The 19,810-nt window shown below is 37.3% G+C and overlaps 1 protein-coding gene across 1 annotated transcript; it reads right to left on the bottom strand.

The window, feature by feature from the left end:
• Positions 1-5,392: 5,392 nt before the first annotated feature.
• Positions 5,393-8,350, bottom strand: LOC114279518 (expansin-A11). The gene is made up of 3 exons (XM_028221777.2): positions 8,087-8,350; positions 7,093-7,414; positions 5,393-6,113 (listed from the first exon to the last, which is right to left on the bottom strand). The coding sequence occupies exons 1-3, from the start codon at positions 8,226-8,228 to the stop codon at positions 5,807-5,809; spliced, it is 771 nt and encodes a 256-aa protein (XP_028077578.1). The 5' UTR covers positions 8,229-8,350; the 3' UTR covers positions 5,393-5,806.
• Between the last annotated feature and the right edge of the window lie 11,460 nt (positions 8,351-19,810).

The raw sequence follows: 19,810 nt of genomic DNA, 5'->3' as shown, positions 1-19,810 counted from the left end.
AAATGTTTTGGCTAGATCGAAGCCATTTGGAGTCCGTTTTTGGTGATCCAATAGTGGTTTCCGACTATTTGGAGTATTCCGGACACATCCGTACGGTCAGATTTTGGAGACGGAGTTTCTGTAAAAAGAAGGCAGATTAGAGTGGCAGTCGGCGTTAGAGACAGTGGACGGAATATTCTGTTGGTACACGGAATATTCCCTGAACTTCTGAAAATTACAATTTGGCCCAGAATTTTCAGAAAATTGTGGTGTGGCCCAGTTTTCGGGGAAAGTTTTCAGTGAGGTCCCTGGAAGTGCAGCGAAGGTTGGTTCTAGCTAAACGGACCGCTCCGGACGCAACCGCGAGGTCAGAATAGTGAAATTCTGAACGGTTTGGAAAGATTGTCAAAACATGGGTGTTTGCCATCTTCAATACTCGAAGGAAGGTTGCCGGATATTGTGGAACGCTGCGGATTCACTGAAGAGGTTAGAATGGGCAGATTCTGACCCGATTGGACAACCAGATACAGATTGAGATAGATCATTGAAGACCAGAGGAGATCAGGCTTGATCAAATGGCAGATTGAGGGAGATCAGGATTGGTCAGGGGCGATCAGAGGATTGCAGACATGATTATCTCAAGATCAAAGGTCTAGGAAAGTTCTGTCAAAAAGACACTGTCTAAGGAGACTGGTTCTTAAGTGGGACCGGTTGTGACCCCACCAGTCTTTCCTGGGAACTTTCCTGGTTGTTGAGGTGATCGGAGGATCTGGTTCAATCAAAAGAGAAGACCATTCATCGACGGATAGATGATTTGGCAACCAGTACAGGCTCAGGGAAATACTGTGGCTGTTGGAGCTACTGTATACGAGAAGGTACTAATGGTATGTGGACATGTAGAACAATAGTTGCAGAGGAGCATACTAAGCGCAGAAGTACAATTGCAGACGTGCAACAGTGCAAGGGTACGCTAGAGTGTCGTACAGAGGCGCGAGAAGAGTGTGCAGCAGCGGGTTGTTGACAGTTCACAGGAATTTCCAGACAGAGAAATTGAGACAGGTAAAACGCAAGAGTGCGTGCCAAGGAGTGGCAAGTCTTATTTCTCTATGGTGGTTTCTTTAGTTCCATGGCAGCAGATGATAGAGTTGATGCAGATCTCTCAAGCAAGCTTGACGCAGGGAGACCAGAAGCCATGGGTGCGAGCACTATGCACGGAGTTGCATAGTGGTAACTTGTACAGACCGGTGGAAGTTGTCTTGACAGAAGGGCTAACTGTCAAACATCAGTACGGACAAGTGAGACAGAACCGAACATCAGGGATTGCAGCACAGACAACAAGCGTATGTGGAAACGCCAGGAGGTTGTTCAGAAGTGCAGAAGGGCAAAGGCTGGTTGTTCAGAAATAAGCTCCGAGCAAGGAAACTTGAGGATGTTGATGTGTCAAACTCTGAAGTTTTCTAGTTGCTCCAGTGTTCATCATGCAAGGAGTTGCATGATAGTCAAGGGCATCCAAGCAGGGGGTGCAGGACATCCAATCAAGGGGTGTCGGATATTTTGGTTGCGCAAGTTCAAGGATAGCAGGTATAGACATCCGAGACAGGAAGCATGGAAGAGATCTGTGGGAGATAGGAGCAGTGGCTCTCTCCAAATCAGAGAGTGGTGTGAGTTGAGTTGAGGATGTCGGATTCCCTCCTCCTCTTGTATCTCTGGTGTTTTATCTCTAGCTTCAGGGGATGCAGCGTCTCAGTGAAGAGATGCAGACTATGTTGAATTTGGGCGTGACAAGATTAGCAGCAGTGTGTGCAGTGGATCACCTCACATGGGTTGAGGGGGTGATTTGTTGAATTCACCCATGTGTGGTGATCATCCAAGTCAAGTTTGGTTGGCAACAATGGGAAGGCAACCAACCAAAGTCCACCTTGGCGGCCACCAACCATCTTGAAGAGTCAAGAATGGAGGCTGCCCAAAGGCTCTCCCACCTACTCCCTCACCTATAAATGGAGGTTGAGAGGAGAGAGCAAAGTGTGAGCAAACCGTGAGACAACAAAGAGAGTGAGAGATGTGAGGCGGAGAGACCGTCTCTCTCGGTGTGAGCGAGGGAGACGGGTGAGTGGCTGAGTGAGGAGAGTGTGAGCTCCTCCTCTATTGTAATCTTTCTGTAATCTCCTCATTGGTATAGTGATAACCGGTTACTCTCCCGTGGACGTAGGCATTGGGCCGAACCACGTAAAATATTGTGTCTCCTTGTGTGTGGGTGTGTTTTTCTGCTTGCAATGATTTCTATAAGGTCTTGGGCGGGATCCCAGATCCCAACAAAAGGGCCCCAAAAAAAAAATTTATTTGCAACCAAAGAAAGAAATGAGGGCACAATGCAAACCTCAGAATATAAGAATGAAGAATCTTATTTGTCAATTTATGCTTTGCCCCCAAACAATAGAGAGAAATCCCATTCGTGTCCTAATTTTTCTGTAACTAAAATTTTCTAATTTTTGTCACTGATCCAAATATATCCCGGCAAAAAGCTGGAAATGAATAGTAAACTTGGGTCTTTTCAAGTATTTTCATTTATGGTAAATAAATAAATTGTCCTTAGATTAGTATTTTTCTTTTGAGATTTGTGATTTGTGATTTGTGATTTTTAGATTTATTTTCTGATTTAATATTTACCCATTCGATTTTCTTTTCAATTTCAAATTTCATCTTGTGATTTTCTGACAACTACTTGCAATCAAGGATTTTAACTGATCCGAGTGTGATTTTCTACTTGTAAAAGTCGGTTCAAATTATATTTTTTTTCCCCTTCTTTGTAAATTGAATTTTGCTAAATTCGAAGCAACAAAATCATATTTTATCTTTCAAAAATGTTTTAGAACTCTAATATAGGAGCTCTAATAACTCTAATGGGAATGTAGGACCCACACTGATGTGATATTTGTGTCTTGCCTTGTTTTTTTTTTGTTTTTTTATTGCTTGGACACATCACTAGAGCTCAAATTAGAGCTCTAGATTTAGAGCTCTCTAGCATCTCCCTATATCTTTTTAAGTGTTTTGTAATGATTTCTTAGGATTTTAATCTATGTAACTAAATTATAGTAATAATATTTAGCAAACTTTGCGTGGACACTAGGGGGGAAACTGTAAGTACTTAGGTGTCATTTGGTAATACTTACGTTTTTTATTTTCTGTTTATATTTATAAAAATTTTAAAAATTCAAATAAAAAATTGTTTGGTAAAATTTTTTATTTATAAATCAGTAGTCTCAGTTTATAAATTTGGCTAAAAAATAAAAACACAAAAAATATGTTTCCGTTTTGAGTTTTCTGTTTTTTTTTTTTTTTACCACCCAACAAGAGCCACCACCCGCCACTATTTTCCACCACCGTCTTCTGCCACCACCACCTACTTGCCACCACCACCTGCCACCACCACTCACCACCCACTTGCCACCACTACCCACCAACCACCACCCACTCGCCACCACCACCGACCCTTCGCCACCACCACCACCACCCACTTGCTATCCACTCGCCACCCGCCACTACCATCCACCGCCCGCCGCCACCACCCGCCACCTACTTGCCACCACCACTCACAACCCACCTGCCACCACCACCACCCACCTGCCACCACCACCCACCCACCCACCTGCCACCGTCACCCACCCACTCACCCGCCACCCGCCATCTGCCACCCACCTGCCACCACCACCCACCAACTGCCACCCGCCACCGTCACCTACCCACCCACCATCACCATCCACCACTCACTACCCACCTACCACCACCCTCCATCCGCCACCCACCTGCCACCACCACCCGCCACCGTCACCCACCCACCCACCACAATCACCTGCCACCTACCCGCCACCACCACCCACCCGCCATCTGCCACCCACCTGCCACCACCACCCCACCTACCAGCCACCACCACCCACCACCCGCCGCCGCCGCCGCCGCCACTAGGGCTGAGCAAGCGATCCGTGAAATCCGTAATCCGATCCAGTCCAGTCCAATCCGATAGGTTTGGATTGGTTTTTTGAATCCGCGCTTCGGTTCCGGATTGAAGAATTAAAAATCCGTAGTATACGGATTGGTTCCGGATTGAACCCTACGATTCCGGATTGGAACCGATCCGAACCGTATACAAATAGTCTATATTTTTATTATACATCCTCCCCCATAGTATCTTCTCTTAATTCTATATAAAATCTAAACTCAAACCTAAAACCATATAATATCTTCTTTTATTACTCTTGTTTGTTGGTTTTTAGTTTTAATTTGTAATGGTTTAAATACTTATAGTGAAACCAATTTTCTTATGGTTGTTTAAATTTTAGAACAGTATGTCGCTATTATAGAAAAATATGTTGATATTGTGGAACTAATATAGCGCTGTTTATATTTTTATAAAATTAAAGTGTTATAAATATATTTTGGTTATTTAATTATGTGAATCCGTGGTCCTAAACCGATCCAATCCGTATTTAAATGGATTGGTTCGGATTGGTTCCATGATTTAAACGGATTGGATTGGTTCCAATATTTTAGGAACCGTAGAAAACGGATTGGTCCTGGTTTTATCCCAATCCAGTCCAATCCGGACCATGCTCACCCCTAGCCGCCGCCGCCACCACCACCCACTCGCTACCATCCACCACCCGCCACCATCACCCATCCACCCACCACCACCACCACCAGCTACCCACCACTCACCGTCACCACTTTCCACCACCGTCTTACGCCGCCACTTGCCACCATTTGTCATTTCTCACTCTTTTTTATATTTTTAAATTTTTTTAAACATTTTGTCAATTACCAAACGCGTTTGTAGTTTATGTTTTTCTAAAAATAAATAAAAAATAAACAAAAATCAGTTTATAAAATTTTTATAAATATAAATTGAAAAGTTAAACGTTACTAAACACACCCTTACTATTTGTTCAACAATTATTTTATTTTATTTTTTTCTTGGCAGTGAATACATATAAGGGCCCAACTTGGGAGCTTGTTTAGGGCCCCAAAAGGATTAGGATCGGCCTTGGCAGTGGAAGTGATGGTTGTAGAGTGACTACGGCAATGGTGGTAGGTTGGTGGTGGTGATAGGGCGTGGGAGCGGTGATTGTGGTAGTATTGATAACATTATTCCTCCTTTAAAAAGTATAAAATAGCTTTTACCAGAGACAACTCATTTTCAGTTGACTATGAAAAAAATATTTTTTGTTAAATTTTTGTTTTTCTAAATGCTAAAAAATGTGGACCATACAATTTTTTTTTTCCCTATATTATTGTTATTTTGGGTTGATTTGTATCCTATAAATTGCAGTTGAAGAAAGCATAAAACAAAAGCAAGTTGAAAAGTAAACCCTCAAAATGGGAACAAGCTAGTCAAATGTACAAGTCAATGATCTCCATATCAATCAAGCAGAAAGAAAGACTGTTTTATTCTCACAGAATGATGAAAAAAATATCATGACAACATTCATATAATACATTGCAAGCATACAATTTGAAGTAAAATAATAACAATAATAATGTCATGAAGCTGCGATGCAACCGCGCTAGCTTCTTATTAGTATGTATAACAATTTTTCAATATAGTATTGAAATAATCTCGACATCCACAAGCTCTGTGACCTCTCAAGTGCAAAAAACTCAAAAAAAATGAATTTTTAGCCTTGATTTCATTCATATAGGTTCAACCCATCATCACTATAGCTTGTTCCTCTTCCTCATAACCACCACATATAGTGTAAAATTCAAAATTTGGCGGGCTGCTTTTAGTAAAATAATAAGCACGCCGCTGCCACTGAAACCCAAATCCTGAACCCTAAAACTGAACCGAGCTTGAGAATGTTTGGCCAAAGGCCCAATTTGAAGGGGCAATATCTTGAAAAATTCTTGTCTCTCCATCAGTGGTTGTGACCCTAAAGGAGAGAGACTGGCCATTGAGATAGGCATTGGATTGCCAGTTAGCTCCCCAGTTCATTGACATTGGCATCCAATCAGTCCTTGAACCTTTGATAGACACAGATTGAATAGATCCAGCCCCTCCCACATTGCTTATCATGACCAGCTCAAAGTAGTCCCTTCCATTGATCATGAATCTAACTCCACCATGTTTCTTGCAAGGAACCCTACACCCACGTAAAAATTACAAAATTATAAGCCACTAATTTATCAAGAATGTTATCTATCTGGAAAAATATTTTAAAAACCAACTATTCTGCAGACCCCCAGTGGGGGTCGCACCCCCAGTGAGGTGGCGAGCCCCCACTTGCTGAAACTCAAAAAAAAATAAAAAAAATTAAAACAGTTTTTTTTTTGTCCAATCACGGCGCGCTACCTCACTGGGGGTCGACCCCCAGTGGGGGTTCAAAGCATTTTTCTTTAAAAACAAAGTGAGCATCTCTCCACTTGGTGTATTATTAGGCTTCAATAGGCTCATCACATATCCCAATTCAATGATCTAAAACTATTAATTTTGGAAGACCCTCTAAGTAGATTGCCTATATATATATATATATTTAAAAAAAAAAATTCATATTGATTGAACAATCTTATATATCCCTAATCAATTAAAATTTTTACAAGAATAATCTATGCAAAAGACTCTACAAAATGAACGGTTTGGATCATCGAGGTGGATTCCATAATGGGCCCACTGGAGCTTAACAATATGGTCTAGTTGGTAATTTTATTCCTTAGAAAATGGACTGGCTTCTTTCAAAGTTAAGCCTATCGGGTCGATTACAGGTTCTATTTTGATGATTTAAGCAAATCATTGTGTAGCCCTATGTATATAGATCATCTAAGAAAAAAAAATCAAATTCATTATTCAATAATCGTACTCACATAATTTTATCAAATTTTATTTTAAAAAAATTAGACGACAACTGTTCATATTTTTTAAATAAACTTGGTAAAATTATGTGACTAGATTTATTTTCATAGATGATCTACACACATAACTACGAAACAAACAAGTCAGATCACTGAATCGGAAGCTATGGCAGCCCCATAGTCCGACTGATCCGACCAGTGCTTCTCTCATCCACTTAAAAAAATATCCATTGTAAAAAAATGAGAGAAGAGAATAATGGAGAAAATTAATACCTTTTGAACATGACAGGGACAATTCCTCCTTTGAAAATGCCAATCTTTTCCCAAGCAGGCTGAGCCATATCAAAATGCTGAAGGGGAGGGTTGCACCAGCCTCCAGCATTGCTTGGTTGGTCAAAGTTTGGTGGGCAAAAGTTTGTTGCAGTAACAGTCACAGATGTTCCTTTCTTGCACCATTGTGGGTCAGATTGATAGTCACACATGATCTTGTAGCACTGCCCACATGCAGCTCCATTATTGAACAATGCTGTGCTTAATGCTGCTGTCCTTGTCCCATACCCAGTTGAGTACAAGTTTCCATACCCACATGCACCTCCTGTATCCAATCAAGTCAAAACACTCACTAATAAAACTCATAATTGAATAAATAAATAAATATTTTTTAATCGTTTTCTAAACTTAAAAGACATATGAAGATGACTTATATTTTTAAAAATGTGACAATCACAGTGCTTCATCATTTTGGTCTAAAAGTTATGTAACTTTTTTTCATAGTAATATTGTGTATCAAGAAAAAAATATGCAGAATTTCGAAAGATGGATTAGATTTATCACGGGTGTAATCCACATGTCACTAAGTTGAAATATACACCATACATTTAAACGATTCAGATCTGGATTCTCTATAATGGATATTCTCTTTACAATGGTTTTATTGTAATAATCCAACGGCAGATGTTTAAAGTTGAAGTAAAGTTCTTTGTTTTAGAATTTGTGGTTTTAATTTCATTTTACTTCAATTTTAACTTAAACCGTTAGATTATATATTTTGTTAGCATGTCTTACTATGATAAAAGCACATCAAGATAATTGTAGAAAACCATAATAAAAATATATATATATATATATATATAAATAAAAAAAGAACCCATTTTGAACACTGGTTAAAATATTTTTTTCTGAATATATGACATTTTTATATTACTATTCTTCTTAGGAAAACCAAAAACACCAACGTAGAAATCAGAAAGGGTCATACATTACATACCCATTGTTCCAGAGGCATCACTGCCTCCATAGAAAGTAGCATGAGCTTTTGTCCAATCAGAAGCCACAAATGCATTGACATTGATGAAAATATTACAAATACCAACTAAGATCACCATTGCAAGAATGCCATTGTTTGCCATTTTGAGTTTCTAGGCCAATGACAGAAGATAAATGACAAAGAAGATGAGGGAGAGGGGTGAGGAAAAGGGAATGTGTTTTGATCCAATGCTTCTCCAAACACAAGAAGACCTTCTTAAATAGAAACCAGAACTGTATAATGAAAAAACACTAACATGTGATCTCTGCAAATAGAGAGAACTCTAGATTTTCTTTATGCTAAATTGCACCGTTGGTCCCTTTAGTTTGAGTGAAATTTTATTTTAATCCCCACAGTTTCAATTTTATTAATTTAAAACTAACACTTCTATTTGCACTTCAATAACGTCCCTCTTTTGTTTGCCGGTAGCATTTTGGAGTTAAAAAAAAAAAAAAAAAAAAAAAACCATGTGCAACTCACCTGAAAGCTTTAGCAATTGCAACACAAAAAGAAAATTGAATAAATTATACTAGTGATCTTTGTAATTTCTTTCAAATTTCACTTTTTTTTTTATTTTTACTTTTTTTTTAAGAGTTAAATCACCATAATAAACTGGCACCACTCCATTGACTTGAACTTCATATTTCACCTGCTATCGCCAAAGTGACATCTCATGATCACTTGGGCTACAACCTTGGTCTTTGAAATTCCACTTTTGTACCTCAACTTTTGTGCATGCTATTTTTTTTTCGTCCAAAATGTTAAAAGCTACTAATAGGAGAAAGGACCACATTGAAAAATAAAATGAGAAGTGTGAAGTTTAAATTGATAAAATATAAGTTATATGGACCAAAATAAAATTTCACTCAAATTGAAACACCAATGATATAATTTACTTTTCTTTTCTTTTTTAAAATTGAATTTATCTGTGCAAGTTAGAAGAAATTGTGAACCTCATTCCATTATTCCCATGTTCTCTTCCTTCCAACGCTCACATGGTTTTCCCAACAGAAGAGCCGTGAATATATCAAAAACCACTAACCAAATTGTTTAATTTTTTTTTTCACATTTTTTTAATAATGTGGATGGTACTGGTTGTTGCTATATGGAGAAAAAAATACAACATATTGAATGATCTACTTGATGGAATATTTTGCTTAAACTAAAATCATATGACTTGCAACCTCACATGGCTATCCTTTGACCTTATATGCTGCAATCCCATCATTATTATGTGTCTTCCACATGCCTTTGACATTAGATTATGAGTTATTATCACTTCTCTGCCTAATGATATTAATGATTATGCTGATGAGAAGTGTTATTTATTATTAAATTTATGTTATTTTTTTAATTCATTTTTTATATGTATTCATATGTACGATGCACCAGATTTAGAACATGGTCAGATTTATCATGCGGCATTAAAAATTTCATTATAGGTGAAGAGTTTTTGAAATGTTTTGATGATTTGTAGAGTCTCTCTAGTATTTAAACCCCTTAGATCAATCCTGCCATTGATTCTCTCAAGTAATGCTAGATTGATTATATTTAGGTATTGTGTTTACCTACATATTTAATAAGAAAATGATATATAATTCTATTTTTTAAATCTATTTTCTACAACCAATGATGAGCATTAAATATAACATCTTATATTCTCATTTATGGATGGTCATTTTCTCTCACCCTACTCTACTTGCATCACCGTCTCGCCCTGCACGGATTTTTCCATCCTCGATTAAAAAGTGAGGTGGGGATGGATTTTGCTTCTCCCGCCCCAGTCCACATGAACCCCGCCCCAATTATATTTATTAAATATATTTATATGTATGTAATATATAATTTGATTTCTTTTCATTATAATAAAATTAAAATATTAAAATATTGTACTTAATATTAATTTTTACTCATTTATTTTCTATCTTATATTTTATAATTCTCATTAAATATAAATTATTATCCTTAATATATTATATTATCTATAATTTTCATTAATATTATTATTCTTCAATTTACAAAATTAACTCGTTTCCCGCACTGCATCCGCCATCCCCTCGATTTGCCCTTCCCCTGATATGATACGGAGCCGGAGGGGGGGCGAATTACTATAAACCCACCCCAAACTTGACCCATGACCAAAATCCCACCTTTTATTTGAAAAAATGTCAACATTAATATTTCATATAAAATATATATTAAATATGGTAAATTACACTAACCTCATTTGAAATTTGAAGAAAATATAGTAAATCTCACAAGTTTGACATATTTACATTAAGTTTGGTCTTTTACCCTCCGATCTAAGGCTTTCTACCATTCAGGCTTCTATCGCGTCTATGGGCTACAGATCTAAGGCTGACTCCTGAGTTGCTTGCTTGTCCTACGCTACGGATCATGCGAATCTGGTTTTCTAATGATTTTTTGTATGTTTTTTGTATTTTGTTTTCTTATTTTTTTTTCCTTCTTTTGTGGTGGCTTTTCTTTCTCATCCATGGAGATTTGGGTTTGTCTCTGTTATTGTCAGCTGCATTATGTTATAGATATGGTTATAGGTTGGTGGCCGCAGTATGTTGTGATTATGCTTGTTGGTCGGTGGTCACAGAATGTTACGGGTTATGGTTATTAAATGTCGAGTGCTTGTGTTTGGAAAACGGAATGTTGGCTGTAATTCCTTTTAGAGATGAGGATAATCACCCTTGATACATGTATTTTTGTCTTTCAATGAAATCTACCTTTGGCAACAAGAGAGAGAGAGAAGGGGGGATAAAAAGCAGTTTTAGTTCCTAAAGTATGCAGTCTGTCATTTTAGTCCCTTAAGTTTTAATTTTGTCATTTTGATCTCAAATGTGTCAATTTGAGTCAATTTGGTCCTAGGTTTAACGTCTATTAACATAAATATGAATAAAAGATAGCTTTGGTCCCTAAAATATACATTTATTGTCATTTAGTCTCTCAAGTTTTAAATTTTGTCATTTTGGTCCTCAAAGTTGTCGATTTGAGCTAGGACTAATTTGACTCAAATTGACAACTTTTAAGACTAAAATGACAAAATTTAAAACTTGAGTACTAAAATGACAAGAAATGCATACTTTATGAACCAAAACTGTCTTTTAGTTATATCTCTGTTAATAGATGTTAAACCTAGGACCAAATTGACTCAAATTGACAACTTTGAAGACCAAAAATGACAAAATTTAAAACTTAAGGGACTAAAATGACAAAAAGTGCATACTTTAAGGACTAAAATTGTCTTTTATTCAAAAAAAAAAAAAAGAAAAAAAAAAGGTAATTTTATTTACATATCATCAATCCTCTCAGTACATATATACCATTTAACCATTAAATTTATATGACAATAATATCCTCAAGTAAAATGCCTATTAAAGACAATATGGTCGTGTATATATTCATTTTAACAATTCACATATGAAAACACAAATTTCTCTATACACGCCATTATCTAGAACAAATCTATTTTCTATTATTTTTCGAACTCAAAATATTATTGTTTTGGAAGATTTACAGTTTTAAAACATTGAAATTAGTTGATTTTAAAGATTTACATACTATGAATGACATTAATTTGGAAACAAAACAGTAATGCAAATGTCTTCGTATTGATTTGGAACAAAAAAATCGATGTTCATCTTTACAACAATGGTTTGTTCATTCTGTAAGCAGGCAGAATTAAACATTTACAAAATGTTTAATTATTTATATTTTAACAGAATCATTTTGTTCATATTATTAAAGCTGAACAAGTATTAAACGTTCATACATAATAATAAAAAAAAAATGAACATTTTGGTTTTATTCGAATATAAGTCTGTGAACATATTAAATTTTTTCAACAATGTATTTACAAATAATAAAAAAATATTTTTTTTGTTTAAATTTTTGTAGAATATCACACTGATTGCTTTGTCGCCATAAAATTTCAACCCGCTGCTTGGTTCTAGTCGTTTACTCTCACATTGCTTCCACAAATTCAACACAAGAAAGAGAAAGAGACACATGAAAATAAAATTACCATGAATTGTGTTTTAGACCTTATTTTATTTTTAACTTTGATGGTGTATACATCATATTGTGTTAGAGTGTATATTACGTTGTGTGAGTTAGACTAAAAGAGTAATATTATGATATGCGTTGAGTGAAAAATCAAAAGTTTAAAATATTATTGGTGTAAACTAAGTAATGGTATGTATTAAAAAGATTGATAATGTGTAAATAAAATATTTTTTAAAAAAAAAATCATAGTATAATCATATGCCTCAATCTCACAAAACAAAAGCCGCTAGTCGTCTTGAACCTAATGGCTGTCCGCCATTCTTAGGTTGGGCCAAGCTGGCCCATTGCCCTGCTCATTAAATGTGCCCATTATTTTAAAAAGAATGGCTTTTTTCCTCTGAATTTGAAAGGTTCAATTTTAAGCATTAGATAATGTTATATTTGTATTCTTGAAAAAATTTTAAAGCTCTAAATTTATTCATTTGCTGGAAAAATTCATTAATCTATCCAATAATAGGTCAGACTTTGGTGGGATTTAAATTTGGATTATTGAGTGAAAGTTAAATTTAGGCTAGTAATTTATAAAAAAATTCAAATGTTTTCTATTTTTTTTAATTCAATACCACCTTCTAGTCTAAATAAATTTAAAAAATATTTTTTTTTGAATTAAAGTTGAAAAATGTACATTAAAATTAAAAATAAATCAATTTATAAATTATTGCCAAAATAAATATTTCAAATACATGACACATGATTTAGCAAAGGGTAATATTAGAGGTATCTAAATATCATATAGCATTTTTCTTTTGGCTACTTACACTACAAAAGTATCTCCTTAGAGCATTTCCAAAAACGCAAGTATACATTTTACCTATCTATACATTACTACAAAATATACATTTTATTTTGTCTATAAACTATTTCATGTTTCTATTTCAACCATACTTTTTATTTTAGCTATTCATTTAAATATTATTAACTTTATAGAATGCTATATCAACAATAAAGATGCAGGAAAATGATAACAATAATTAAATACATTTTGCCTAACCTTTAAAGGCTAGCTACATGTAGTTAGTGAATGTAAATTGACCTAAAATGCCTAATCATATGCCTAGTGCATTGAAGTTCAAAAAAAATAAATTATACTAGACATTTTGACTAACAAACATAATATGCCTAGTGAGTTAGAAATTCTCTACGGAGAGTTATACTAGGCATTTGAGCATCCACAATGGGATAGCTAAAAAAGTGTGTTAAAGTGTCTTATATGACAAAAAGTGATAAAAGTGTGTCTAAAAAATGTGTGTTAAGAGTTTGTTAATTTTAGAGAATGGATGGTGGTATAATGAATGTGTTAAAGTGTATGTTAAGAAGTGTGTTAAGAATATATATATATATATATATAAACAATAAAAAAAATGAGAGCTTTTTTGATAAATTCATTTTCTAAAAGCTTTATTCCATCAAACCCATATTCTTTTTTACTATTCCATTAGGTCCAATTTGAGATAAGAAGACCCAAATACCCTTTTCATCTACTTATGTTCAATTTAGTTCACAATATTTTCTTATATTTCAATAAGTCCTATGGGTGACATAATTACGAAAATACCCCTAATGTGAATGTTCACACCGTTAATGTGAATGTTCATATCGTCAATGTGTAGGGGCCCGGCCCATGTCGATCCTCGTGGGTGCCCAGAAAAATTCGAGTCGGGCCGGGCCGGCCCACAGGCCAAAAAAATAGGTCCGACCCGGCTCGTTGATAATGTGAATATTCACATTGACAAGTTAACATTCACATTGATAGGAGTCTAAAATTGGCCCGTGGCCCGAAGCCAGCCCGCGGCCCGGGGCGGGCCCGGGCCGGCCCGTTCATAATGTGAATATTCACATTGACATATTAACATTAACATTGATAAGAGTGTAAAATTAGCCTGTGACACGTGGGCAGCCCTAAGACCGGGCCGGGCCGGGCCCGCCCGTTGACAATGTGAATATTCACATTGACATGTTAACATTCACATTAATAGGAATGTAAAATTAGCCCGCAGCCTGTGGCCGGCCCGAAACCCGCCCGCAGCTCGTGGGCTGCCTCGGGCCGGCCCGGCCCGACCCGTTGATAATGTGAATATTCACATTGACATGTTAATATTCACATTGATAAGAATATAAAATTAACCTACGCCCCGTGGCTGTCCGAAACCAGCCCACGGCTCGGAGCGGGCCCGGCTCGGCCTGTTGACAATGTGAATATTCACATTGATATGTTAACATTCACATTGATAAGAGTGTAAAATTGACTCGCGCTCCATGGGTGGCCCGAAGCCCGTGGGCGGCCCGGGGCGAGCCCAGCCCGGCCCGTTGACAATGTGAATATTCACATTGACATATTAACATTCACATTGATAGGAGTGTAAAATTGGCCCGTGGCCCGTGGGCGGCCCGAAGCCCGCCCGCTGCCCAGGGCGGTCCCGGCCCGGCCCGTTGACAATGTGAATATTAACATTAACATTGATAACAGTGTAAAATTGGCCCGTGACCCATGGGCAGCCCGAAGCCCGGCCCCGGGCCGGGGCGGGCCCGGCCCGTTAACAATGTGAAAATTCACATTGACATGTTAACATTCACATTAATAAGAGTGTAACATTAACCCGTGTCCCGTGGCTGCCCGAAACCTGCCCACGGCCCGTGGACGGCCCGAGGTGGGCCCGGCCCGGCTTGGCTTGTTGACAATGTGAATATTCACATTGACATGTTAACATTCACATTGATAAGAGTGTAAAATTGACTCGCGTCCCATGGGCGGCCCGGGGTGGCCCGGGTTTGGGTCCGGGCCTACCGCGGGCCGCGAGCGAGCTTGCTTCGGGCAGCAGACAAATTTTACACTCCTATCAATGTTAATGTTAACATGTCAATGTGAATATTCACATTGTCACGGGTCGGGCCAAGCCCGCCTCGGGCTGCGGTCTGGCTTCAGGCCGCCCACGGGCTGCTGGCCAATTTTACACTCCTATCAATGTGAATGTTAACATGTCAATGTGAATATTCACATTGCCAACGGGCCGGGCCCGCCCCCGCCCGAGGTCGGGCTTTGGGCTGCCCACGGGTCACGGGCCAATTTTACACTCTTATCAATGTGAATGTTAACATGTCAATGTGAATATTCACATTGTCAACAGGTTGGGCCGGGCCGCCCACGGGCCGTGGGCGGGTTTCAGGTAGCCACGGGGTGCGGGCTAATTTTACACTCCTATCAATGTGAATGTTAACATGTCAATGTGAATATTCACATTGTCACGGGTCAGGCCAAGCCCGCCTCGTGCTTCGGTCGGGCTTCGGGCCGCCCACGGGCTGCAGGCCAATTTTACACTCTTATCAATGTGAATGTTAACATGTCAATGTGAATATTCACATTGTTAACGGGCCGGGTCGGGCTTTTGGCCGCCCATGGGCCGCAGGCCAATTTTATACTCTTATCAATGTGAATGTGAATATTCACATTGTCAACGGGCCGGACCGGGCCCGCCCCAGGTCGTCTATGGGCCGCGGGCGGGTTTCGCGCCGCCATGGGACGGGGACCAATTTTACACTCCTATTAATGTGAATGTTAACATGTTAATGTAAATATTCACATTGTCAACGGGTCGGGCCCGCCCTGGGCTGCAGACCAATTTTATACTCTTATCAATGTGAATGTTAACATATCAATGTGAATATTCACATTGTCAACCGGCCGGGCCGAGTCTGCCCCGGGCCGCCCACGGGCCGTGGGCGGGTTTCGGGCAGTCACGAGGCACGGGCTAATTTTACACTCCTATCAATGTGAATGTTAACATGTCAATGTGAATATTCATATTGCCAACGGACCGGGCCGGGCCCTCCCCGTGCCGCGGGCGGGCTTTTGGCCGCCCATGGGCCGCGGGCCAATTTTATACTCTTATCAATGTGAAAGTTAACATGTCAATGTGAATATTCACATTGTCAATGGGCCGGACCGGGCTCGTCCCGGGCCGCCCGTGGGCCGCAAGCGGGTTTCGCGCCGCCATGGGACGCGGGCCAATTTTACACTCCTATTAATGTGAATGTTAACATGTCAATGTGAATATTCACATTGTCAACGGGTCGGACCCGCCTCGGCTCCTGGGCGGGTTTCAGGCCGCCCACGGGCCAATTTTATATTCCTACTAATGTGAATTTTAAAATATGAATGTTCACATCATTAAATTGCTAATCGTTCAAAAAAATTTTATAAGGGTATCAAAATTAAATATAAGGGCATAAGTGTCCAAGAAAATAGTGTAAATCAAGAAAATGGACTTTATGGAATAAAACTATACATATATGGGACTAAATGGGTTAAAAAATTCCTTCATGGACTTCTTGGGTTAAAACACTTCTAAATTGGACTTATCAATAAAAATCCCTAAAAAGAATATATAATAATTGAAAAATGCAGTGGGCCCCACCCCACTACACTATCAATGCTAAGGGTGGGCGTGGGTTGATTGTGGCCATGGAACCTCCAATCCGCCATCCGTCCACCAGGTTGGCGGATTGGAGAAAATTAATCTGCATCTGTCCGCCAATCTAGCAGATGTGGATTGAGCGAATTGGCGGGTGGATGTGAATCGATTTGGCGGTTAAAATTTTATAAATTTTCAACATAATTCACCTTGTGCACTTCCTCAATATATATATATATATATTAATTAAAATCACTACATGTCTCATCTAAATAAAGAAAGTTTAAAATTTTAGAATATTACAATCACTGCATGCGTCATTTACATATTACAACCACAGCATGCCCCATCCACGTAAAGTATTATATAAAGTATTATCATCTGTGATTCTTAAAATATAAAAATAATTCAAACCACCAAAATTATGAACAGAGCAGTAGTAGAAATTGTATGCCTTTGTATTGTTACATTTATATATATTTTTCAAAACAAAAACCAACCAGCATATATCATCTTTTTTACTTATTATTTTTAGAGTTAATTTAAAAACTAAAAAATATAGATAAATAATACATTTATTTTTTTCAATTTAAAAAATATATTCAAGTTGAAAACTCTTTTTCAACAAAATATATTCAACAGAGTATTTAAACTCCTTTTCAATTGAAAACACAAACAGGATATCTAAACAAATTGAATATACAAAGTCTTACAAAGTATTAAGGGTGCTTGCAGTTTGGTGGTTCGGTTACGGCCAAAGAAACCTCAAATATGTCATCCGTCCAAAACTAGGCGGATTGGAAAAAATCAATCCGCAACTGTCCATTCGTCATCACGCATCCGTTCGGTTCGATCGGTTTAGACAGATCGATATATTCGCTGCTCATCCCTAATCAGCCCCTCTCTCTTTTTCTCTTCTTTTTTTCTCTCTCTCTCTCTCCCTCTCTCATTTGCTTCTTCACTTAGCATCTGACACTAAAAACAAAGTCGGTCAGCCAAAAAAAAAAAAAAGTCAATTAGCCAAAAAAACTCTGCATTTTTTTTTTTTTACTTGAAGGTCTGAACGTTCGGGGTAACTATCAGCCAAACGACCCACAACACTTCTCATGTCCCCCCCTCCCCCTCTCTCTTACTAGCTAAAATGCTAACCACAATTAATAAAGAAGGTAACAAGTGACACTAACACAACCTACTAACACACTCCTTAACACTTCTATTGTAAAGACAAAAGTTACTCTATCTCCTCTAAATTTTGGCCACTAACACTAGCACACCCACTAACACATCCATTAAGTTGTGTGTTAGCGTCAGGTGCCAGCTTTTGGCTAGCTGAGGGTATTGTTTGGTGCTGCAGTGGATGGATTAACGTATGTGTTAGTGGTGTGTGTTAACTTGTTTGTTATCTGCAGCGATGGTTTTAGCTAGCGAAGGAGGCGTGTTTTTGGTCTTACAGGTTGACCGGCCAGACATCCGGCGGTTGACCGGTCAACGGCAATTTTTTTTATTTTTTTATTTTTTTTATACTTGTTGGGATTTTTTTTGGACTTAAAATTTAATTTTAGGCTTGAAATTTTTGATTAAACTAAATTATTTATTTATTTTATTTATTATATTTATTATACACACACACATATATATATATATATATATTTAAGGCACATCTTAACGCACCCCTTAACACATCCATTGCACCACCACTCACTCTCTAAAATTAACAAACTCTTAACACATCTTAACAAACATTTTTGAGCCCCACTTCTATTACTTTTTATCATATAGCACACATCTCAATATACTTTTTTAGCCATCCCATTGTGAATGCCCTTACACCCTTAAAATTTTACAGTATATTTGGTTTGAGTTTGGGAGATAAGTTTTAGAGATAAAAAGTACGAAAAGTTGTTTGGTTTTGTTTTTTTCAAAAGATGTTTTGGAAAAAAATTTTGAGAGAAAGTTTTGGAAAAAGTGATTGATTTGATGTGTATGAGAGAGAGATTTGTTTGGAAAACTTGTAAACCAAACAAGTTTTGGAAAAAAATTTTGAGAAAATTTGTTTGGTTTGATTATTTTTGAAAACTTATTTGTAGAGAATTTTTCCCAAAAATTTTTGGAAAACACAAACCAAACAAACACAAACACAAACCAAAAATTAATTTTTCATTTTATTTTTTTATAATTTTTTATAATATGTCTTATCCTCATCCTTACCAGTCAATTTCTCTTTATACCCAAACCTTTCGAACCTTAGTTTCATTCACCTCCAATTCCAACTCACAGACCAGACCAGGTGTGAGCCTCGTGTGCAATAGCCCTCTACGCGACTCCCTCAATAAAATCAATCTATTCTCTTCCCTCTAACAGCCAAATCGAAAATTGATGCTGGTTCCTACATAATAACACATACACACATGAGTCAACGCTGGCGAAAACAAGTCCATTATGGCAACAACGACGGACTGAACTTGATGAAAAGAAGCCAATGACGGACTGAAACCATCAGGGAAAAGAAACCGGCGACGAACCACTGCCGGCGAAACTCACCAACACTGTCGGAAAGTTGACGTCGGAGGAAGATCGGAGAAAAAGTTGCTGGGTGTGCCCTCAAACTCTGAAAATCTGATTTTTTAGAGTGAGAAAGTAAAAAAACATAGACGTAATGACCTTGACCAAGGAAAAACACTCTTCGATTTGCTTTGGATCCATCTTCATCGCATTCGTATCTTTAATTCATTCATTCGACGGATGTCGAGTGTGTTCCCAAGTTTCTTGATTGTCTCTGATTTTTTTTAAAACTTTTTTTTGGGGTGTTGTTTCGTTGCTGAGAAAAACTACAGAAGGAAGAAGAAAATGAGCGTGTGAATCTTTGGCTCCGGTTTGGTGAGCCTCTCAAAATATAATTTTATCTATTGATTTAAATGTGTTATTTATTTGAAACTTTTAAATCATAATTTTATATTTATTTTTCAAAACTCAATTCAAAACATATTATTATTTTTCAAAACTCATAATCAAACACATAATTTAAAATTCTTTTCAAAACTCAATTTAAATTAATATTTTAATTTTTTAATATTTTCAATATTTAAATATTTTAAAAATATTTTAATTTGGTTAAGATTTTAAATATTTTAATATTTAAATATATTACGATTTTTTAATTTTTTTAATATTTTTAATATTTTTAAATATTTTAATTTCAAAA

This window comes from Camellia sinensis, chromosome 6 (genome assembly GCF_055761805.1).
Source record: "Camellia sinensis isolate YWXY chromosome 6, ASM5576180v1, whole genome shotgun sequence".
NCBI classification, from domain to species: Eukaryota; Viridiplantae; Streptophyta; class Magnoliopsida; order Ericales; family Theaceae; genus Camellia; species Camellia sinensis.
Note: the sequence above shows the minus strand (reverse complement) of the source record. Positions and strands in the feature narration are given on the sequence as shown.

Excerpts from the sequence above, each read along its gene's own strand:
- LOC114279518 (XM_028221777.2), bottom strand. The coding sequence starts at position 8,228 with ATGGCAAACAATGGCATTCTTGCAATGGTGATCTTAGTTGGTATTTGT. Across the intron at positions 7,415-8,086 it reads TGATGCCTCTGGAACAATGG|GAGGTGCATGTGGGTATGGA; the intron begins GTATGTAATGTA and ends GATTGGATACAG. Across the intron at positions 6,114-7,092 it reads GTCCCTGTCATGTTCAAAAG|GGTTCCTTGCAAGAAACATG; the intron begins GTATTAATTTTC and ends ACGTGGGTGTAG.